Here is an 8,579-nt window from a genome sequence, read left to right on the forward strand (position 1 = left end):
AGACAGAGCCTCAAGCTGTTGCCCTGGGTAGAGTGCTGTGGCATCACGGCTCACAGCAACCTCCAACTCCTGAGCTTAAGCGATTCTCTTGCCTCAGCCTCCCAAGTAGCTGGGACTATAGGCACCCACCACACAGCCCCCGGCTGTTTTTTAGTTGTAGTTGTCATTGTTGTTTGCCAGGCACAGGCTGGATTCGAACCCGCCAGCTCTGGTGTATGTGGCTGCACCTTAGCCGATTGAACTACAAGCGCTGAGCCCCTTCCTCTAGTTCTTGCCTGTACCCATTCATCAGTTTGTAAGGGTGGTTTCACTTCTACAAAAAGCCTCTTGAAGTTGAAAAGCATTATTTTTGCCTTAGTTATAAAACTCAACAGTTTCATAATCTCAGCTACACTGATAAAGTTCCTTAGTGCATCTTTATGCTCCTGAGGTGGTAGGGCCAGGGGTTGGTTTCAGCTTGTCTGGAGTCCTAGGAGGTTCAGGTTGTCTGGTGGCCTCCGTGAGGAATGTGGCCTGGGCACCTTTAATTCAGATGTGAATGGGGGCTTGGTGTGCTCTGTAGGGGGTACTAGCCCCCAGCCAGGGAGAGGGTTTCCAGCCCTCAGGAAGATCACAGCCTTTTGATGAAAGAAGAGGTGCAGTTTACTTAGTGGAATTCAGCTGCACCAAAAGATGACTAACCTGGCCCTCTTCTTCCAAAGAGATCGGTATATAAAATCTTAACCCCATGAAAGTTGTTCTCCTGGAGCGCTTATTAGTGTTAGCTGCTTAGGCAGGAAATCACTGATAGGAGTGTGCAGCACAGAGCCATCCCAGGGCGTGGAGGGTCTCAGGTGGCCTGCCTCCAGTTTGAGTGAGGGTGCGCTGAGTGGGAGGAGATCGCCAGCAGTCAGGACGGGCTCCAGGCAGCTGGTGAGGACTGTCGGGGGCGGGGAGGACCTCTACTTTCCCTAAATTTCTAACAGGGAAGTGGCAAAGGAGAGTAGCGAAGGGGCTGCCATTTGAGTGCAGGACCTAATTTGCAAAGCATTTTACATGTTTTCTGATTTTTATCTTTATAACAATTTTGAGGCAAAAATTGCTACCTCCAATTTGCAGATGACAGAACTGAGTTTCAGGATACTCAGGCTAGAGGCAAGGAAGTAGTAGAGATTGACCCCAAGTCTGCCTGCCCCAAAGTCATGCTATTTCTGGTAACCTCTGTGCTTCGGCCCACGTTATGTCAGGGTCTGTGCAGTGGGTAACTGGATTTGATTTTTTTAAAAGTACCATACTATGATTGTTACATAAATTGTCATATGAGATAGAAATAAGGCTGTGTTGGTGTTTTAAAACAAAGTTTGAAAACTTACAGCTTGATAAATGTGGGCAACATAATTTAGGGTAAGAAAGAGTTATTTGGTGACGTCAGAGAAGATAAAATCTAATGAAAATTCACTTGCTTGTCTTTTTCTGTCTCCTAAAACAGGACACTCCTGGGTTTATTGTGAACCGTCTCCTGGTGCCGTATCTCATGGAGGCAATCAGGCTGCATGAACGAGGTATCTATCCTGACCCCAGCTGGGCGCAGCAGGTGGTCGCTGGTCCTGGTGCTACTGTCTCCTGTTCTCACACAGTATCTGCCTGCGCCTGGATCCTGGTACCTTTGTTCTTGTGTTCCCAGAGCCCCCTGGGTTGCCTATGAAGCCTCAAATGGCTCTGGGACCACCCCCTACTCCTCAACTATAGTCCCAACCAGAACTGATATGACCCAGATTTATATCCTGAATCTCTGTTAAAAGGTTTACTCCCAAAATAATCAAAATGTAAATATTACTAGGCTAGGGGATCTTTTAAAGTTCCTTAAGGTTCTAAAACTTGTGATTGTATGACAGTTGACGAGAAATACATGACAAGGTCAATATGTACTAAGGATGGTTTTTAAAAGTCTGTTGTCCATTCTTACTGAATGATGCTGTGATAATTTTTTTTAACCTTAAGAATGGTCTCAGTTTTTTCCTTAGTATGTGATTGACAAAGAATGATTTTTCCTCATGGTGAAAATATTAGACTTGGGCTGGGGTCCAGGGTTCTAAATTGATCTGCACCTTCCTGTCTACCTTTCCTCCTCTGTTTCTGGAAAGGAAGCGATCATGTCTGCCTCTAAGGCAAACAAGCCTTAATAGGACTGGATGAAAAGCAAGTGTAATTGTTTTCAATTATAATATTTCATTCACAAATGCTTGCTCCTGAGAATGTCATTTTTGAAACAAAACATTTATACCGGCTCTTCCAGAGAGATGAAAGCACATTTGCTTCCTCAAAATCTGCTTTAAATATTAAAACTTTTCTCTATGGTTTGTGGAAGCAATTGCCTCACTTTTGCTCCAAGATCAAACCAACACTTCTGTGTTTATCTATCAACAAATATGCCTAATTACACCTCAAAGAAAGTGCGAAGCATTTTGCCCTACCTTGAAAGGCAGTTATGTGGCTTTTTAAAATAAAACGTAATGTTTTAGAATGTAGCATGCGGGTGATCCACCTCTTACTGGTGTTCCCACTGAAGCACACTGTCCCTTTGACACATTCCCAGATGCTTCGTGTCTGAAGGTGAGGGAAAGCCCTCTTCCTACCTGCTGCCCACCAGCAGGATCCTTTTGTGCACAGGTAGATGCCCTTGGACCTGCACCATTGCTGGCCCCCTGTGAGGAGCAGGACCTGACCCCACGGGACACACTCTGAGCTCACTCTTGGCACTGCCCCCGCCAGCCTGTTGTTGTCCCTGTGCCTCCTGTCCACAGCCCTCGTGCCTGTGAGGGAGGCAGGTGTCCTGTCTCGGCAGGACCAGTTCCTCCAGTCCACACTGTGGGGGATAGACTCCTGTGTCACACTTCAGGCCTCTCACCCTGTCCCTTCTGCTGCCCCACTGCTGCTCCCTCAGCCAGCACAGAGGCATGCTTAGGCACAAGCCCCCCACCCGGCTTCTGAGCCCCGACTGACCTGAAGCAACTCCACTGTGGAGCCAGAAGCCTGTGGGTGTTCCTGTGGGTGGCCTCACCTGCTGTTCACTCCAACCCCTCCCTGTACTGCCTATTGCACCTTCCCCTCCAGCTCTCCCTGTTCCAGGCTGGCCAGCCTAGGGCTGCTCCTTCAGGCGTTACCTCATGTCTTTTCCAAATGGGTCTCTGCCACTGTGCTTGCTGAGACAGTGTCCCGTTGTTCTGCAAGCTGAGACACTGCATACTATATCTGCACCCCTGGGGACATCTCAGGGTCCAGCAGCATGACAAAGCCTCTGCAGATGCCCTGGGACTTCATTTCTGAGCTCATCTGGAAGAACCTTCTATGCCATACTGTGGACACACTTAGGGGATGGGTGCCACAAGCACATGGGTTGATAATGCTGCCTTGAGTGACAGCAGCTCATAGGAAGGTTGTATGGACTACTGTCCAACCAGGCCTCCTGGACAGCTAGGCCCCTGCCAGCCAGCACTTGGTACTGACTCCCCCTGGGACCTGGTGGAGGCCTGTTGCCCATGCTGTCTGAGTGCCTCTCAGTTTCTCCCGTCTTTGTAGTCACTCTTTCTATTGTTTTCATTCTTTTGTACTGCAATAGAGGCCTGATGGGTGCATCTGTCACTGTCACCTCTGTAGGTCAAAAGGGACCTCTGTAGGCAGGGTAGGCAGGTGACCACTCTTACAGGTACATGCTGGTGGGAGTGGCAGGGCCCTAGTCAGCTCTTCTCAGGAGGCCCTGCCAATAACAGGCCCTGGGAGCACCCCAGTCCTGTGGGCCACCCTGCTTACATTATCACCCCTGCTCAGGACAGGTTCAATGGTTCTGTGGTAACCTGCCATCTATAAGTCTTGCCAAAGAACCTTGCTTCTCCTTACCCGCTGCCCCTGCTGTCACCCACACAGACTGTACTCCCTCCTTTCTCACAAAGGCTCACCTGAGTGTCTGCAGTGCTCTGAGCTGAACATAATCTTCTGTTCTCATAACTGTACTTTAGCTGGTCCTTGGGTCACTGGCCACTTTTTTCTCAGGGACATGGTATGGGTCTTCTTTCTCTTACACAGTTTTCTTTTCTGGACCAGCATGTGAATCCTCCTCATCTTCATGCCCTGCAAAGTGCTTTCATAAGATGGGCATTTAAGGAATGCTGCTGAATGAAGTGGTGTTCCTGATATTGTTGCTGGGAGCCTCTGTTGCTTGTGCTAAGGATGGTTGGCAGGTGGTGCTGCTGAGCCAGCCGAGGAAGCAGATGTGGGGCAGGTCCCAGGGCTCCAGCCACACATCTGGGCTTTGCTCTGTTGTGTAGAGTTAGGGGCCCTTAACTGGAGGGAGGTGGGAAGGTATGTTCCATGAACCTCCTGAAACGGAGGCAAAATTTTATGTGTATGTGTATTTTTTATGGAGAGGGTGTCAGACTCTCAGAGAAGTACTAACTTCAAAGAAGTTGAGAGATTACTGGTCTAAAACATGAGCCCACGTTTAGCTCTCTTGGCACACTGATCTATGGGTATTCTGTCTCTCTCTCTCTGCATTTTGCCTCTTTTGCTCTGTATGACTCAGAACAGAATTTTTAGAGCTGTGCTGACTTGGTAGTACTGTTTAGATGTTTTTCTATGAGGTGTGCTGTTATCTTCATATTATTTTTTGAAATAGTCCTCAAGTGAGTTTTGTCTTTAGGGTTTATTGTCATGTCCTTGAATGTAGATTTGATTAAATGGCTTTAGGTGAGTTGGAACATTTATGCTGTCAGGTTTCTGTCCCTTGAGAGACTAGCCTAATGAATGACCCATACATGAACATAGGTTGTGAGTAGTAATTGTGCAGGATGGCAGGAGTTCTAGCCTAGGGTCCTGGCAGGTGCTATTTTGTATGCAGGGAGGAGTGGGGCTTTTTAATGCTGTGACACCTGAGCAGAGGCCTGAAGGAAGGAAGAGGTTGGGCCAGAAGGTGTCTGAGAGGAGTGCCGGGGCACAGGGAGCAGGAGCTAAACCCTGAGAGAAGGCAGAAGTGCCTCCCCAGGAGGCAGTCACTGTCTGCATTCCAGGAGCTGCCAGCACTGGAGCCTTGGGAACTAATGCAATCCTCTTGAGTAGAACCCACTTTGAGCTCCCATTATGTCCTGAGTATCTTGAGTGTTTTTTTTCTTTGTCTCTGTGTCTCTGGTGCCTATTAAATAATAGATATCAATAAAAGTTGAACAAATGAGTGATGAATGAGGGTGATATATATATAGTATTTTTGTTTGCTTTGCTTTCTTATGGCTTGAAACTCAAGTCATGATTTCTCAGGAGCTTCTAATCCTAATTAGCATGCTGTTAATAATACCACCCATAAAAAAGAAAGTGGTATTTTAATCACTTTAAACTACCTTGAAATGCTTTGCTGTGATTTTAACACTTTATGCGAATTTTTTTAGAAAATATAGTCTATTGATGTTTAAGTAGTCCCTGCCCCTCATGCCTAAAAATCTGAAATTTTTAGATATAAAATCCTCTCTGAGTGTTTCTCCCCCCTTTTATTTAACTTTGGTATGACTGACTGCATCTTTATGCTTCAGAACAAAATTCTGGATAGCCATATTACAGACTATTCAGTTTCTGATTTTGAAGAAAGAGCAGTTGTTTTTTATAAAGTTAACTGCCCAAGGGCAATGTGTTAAGAGTAAAATTTAAGGGAAAAGGAAAATGACCCTGGTCTTGTTCAACACTGCTGTAAATCATGGCAATTCTAAATCAGGTTTGAGCTTTTTTAAAAAATAAATTGTCTTGACTAAAGAGTTTGTACAAATGTGATTCTAGGAGACAGCTCATCACTTATAAAGCCAAGGAAGCTAGAAAAGAAAAATATTCATTTAATACCTATAGAACCAGAAAGCTTAGTTTTCTTTTTTTAAAAAAAGTCCATTTACAAATAAAAAATAAGCTTTAGCTTTAAATTGTATTTTAGTAAATGATTCCAGAGTTAGAACATTCTAATCCATTTGGAAGTAGCAGACACTGAGGGTCTCTCTCCATGAACAAAGTGGCCGTACTCACCTCCTCACATGATACAATAGCTTTGAAAATCTTGTGACTATCTGGCATATACCTTTGAGATGAAATCTCACTCAAGCAAGAAATTCTGACTCTAGACATTTTTCAAATGTGCAGGTATATAAAATTCTGGTAATGCTAGGACTAATCCATAGTTGGGAGAATGAAAGGAAGGGTGGCAGGGACTCAGTGTTGTCCTTTTCTCCTTAGGTGATGCGTCCAAGGAAGACATTGACATCGCTATGAAGTTAGGAGCTGGGTACCCCATGGGGCCATTTGAGCTTTTAGATTATGTTGGGCTGGATACTACAAAGTTCATCATGGATGGTAGGAATTGGAATTTTCTGTTGTTTTTCTTTAATTGAGTTGAGATAGTTTCTCTGAAGTCTGAATTACAACATCAACTTAAGACAGAAATAATATAGGGTCTTAGCAAAAATCTTCCAATGTCTTGCTCACTAGATTGAAGATTCAGGTTAACAGAGGTCAGAAGGAAGAATGTGACTGCCTAGTGTCTCTTAACAGGGTAACCTCTTTTTAAAAAATGTTGAAATAATTATGAATTCACAGAAAGTTGCAAATACAGCACAGACATTTCTATGTACCCTTCACCCAGTTTCCCCTAATGATTATATGTTACATAACTATGATGCAATGTTAAAACCAGGAAATTGACATTGGCACACTGGTAAATAACATGAATTTATTTGTGTAACTTCCATTGCAATCAAGATATACACCATTTTTAAAAAATGTGTCCATTTTAATGTAGTACTTCTGCAGATAGAATAAAAATAATTATTAAAACTGGACTACTAACGTTGTATGTACAATTCACAAGTTTCATAAAGAATACTTATTTGGGAGGATCTGTAAGTGCTATAATTGAAGCGTTAAATTTTGAATTTTATGAGTTTGCAAAATAGTAGTAGTAGGAATTCAGATTTTTAACATGTATTCTGAAGGGATTCCATTAGTGTTCTTGGACCTTTGGAGGAGATTGGATAGATGGGAGGGCCACCACAGGCCCTGGCATAGAACAGCATGCCTGCTCTGGGGTGGCCTTAGTGGCCGTGATGCCCAAGAGGCTCTCCCACATCTGCTTAGAGACCCTCCTACCCAAGCTGTGCCTCCAGACTTGCCCTGGAAATGTCAAGGATTAAAAATAAACCCAGCACTTTATCATAAGACCTTTTCTCTCCTTTCAATAGGATGGCATGAATTGGATGCAAAGGACCCCCTGTTTCAGCCCAGCCCATCCTTGAATAAGCTGGTAGCAGAGAAGAAGTTTGGCAAGAAGACTGGAGAAGGTTTTTACAAATACAAGTGATACGCAGCTTGTCTGGCTCTGAGAAGAACCCCCGTGAGCGCTTACCAGCCAGCACATCCAAATGCCCACAGGAATGCTCTTTGGTCAGACATTCCCTCACACAGCACAGCCTGTTCGATGTGCATTTTGATTGTAATCTGTCTGAAGTAATTATTTACACTAGTCACAGTAGTAACAGATCCTGCCATTGAGAATGAATTCTCTTTTTATAGTCTGTTCATTTCTATGTATTTTCTACAAAGCTTTATACCGTGGGTGCCTTAGAGCAAACCTTTCTTTTTAACCTTGTCACTTTTGTAAAGAATTGCCTGAATTCATTCACTCATGAAGGGGGAAGTCCATCCTCTGTGAGTGAGACGCTGGTCATTGGCGCCGCACAGGGGTGTTGTGAGCCATTGGCACTGACGTGGTGTCTGTGAAGGGCTGCCACAGGCAGCACCCTAGCCTTGCCCTTCTGAGAGCATTTTGCTGCTGCAGCTTCAGCCTTACCTACTTCTGGGCACAACATAAGATGTTATGTCTTTATTCAACTCATCATTAAGATGCTGCTGCTGGATTGGTGGGACTATCTGCAATGCTTGGTTTTCTGGAAGAGGTCTGTTTCCATGGTCCTTCAGATCCATAAATCTTAATGATTACTATCTTTTTCCCCCCATGAGAAATCAGTGTTGCAAACAGCCTATAAATTGATTCATGAAATATAATCTCTTAGTCTGTGAAAATTCGACTTGAAATAAAAATGTATAATTTAAAATTCTAATATGCTTAAAATGATTATAAAAGTAAAAGCTTGATAATTTAGACAGAAGTTTTTCCCATCTTTGCCCTACCATTATTTTCTAAAGAAGCAATGTTGGGACAGGAATGGCAGGAGAAAGCATTTGTGAAAAACCTGTCTGTGGCTGTCACTGCCAGATTTCTTACCGGTAAAGTAGTAATAACAGCACAGAGAGCGATTTTTAAGGAACATCTGTTTCTTCTTTGCCAACACAGTAAAGTAGTGTAACATAAGCTTCTTTTAATCATTGGCTTGAGAAAGTGTCTTCCAAGATAGAATTTGGGGGTTGGAAAGACATCAGAAATCCTGAGGTCCAGCGGTCTCATTAGGAGAGAGCTTAAGTGATGTGCCCAAAGTCACGAGATATTTTATAGCAGAGCCCAACTTAGAACTAGGTTTTGATGATACAAATAAATAAAATAGCAAATTCAGAAATCTAAA

General features: G+C 44.0%; 1 protein-coding gene across 1 annotated transcript in view; it reads left to right on the plus strand.

Moving 5' to 3' along the window:
- The window catches only part of HADH (hydroxyacyl-CoA dehydrogenase), a 47,698-nt gene extending 39,578 nt beyond the window's left edge, over positions 1-8,120 (plus strand). Inside the window, exons 6-8 of the mRNA XM_003796346.3 lie at positions 1,469-1,541; positions 6,241-6,357; positions 7,242-8,120. Of these exons, the coding sequence (XP_003796394.1) occupies positions 1,469-1,541; positions 6,241-6,357; positions 7,242-7,360 (309 nt within the window). The 3' untranslated portion in view covers positions 7,361-8,120. The remainder of the gene's footprint in view (positions 1-1,468; positions 1,542-6,240; positions 6,358-7,241) is intronic.
- Positions 8,121-8,579: the final 459 nt, after the last annotated feature.

Source organism: Otolemur garnettii, unplaced genomic scaffold (assembly GCF_000181295.1).
Source record: "Otolemur garnettii isolate 467f Iridium unplaced genomic scaffold, OtoGar3 scaffold00103, whole genome shotgun sequence".
In the NCBI taxonomy this organism is placed as follows: Eukaryota; Metazoa; Chordata; class Mammalia; order Primates; family Galagidae; genus Otolemur; species Otolemur garnettii.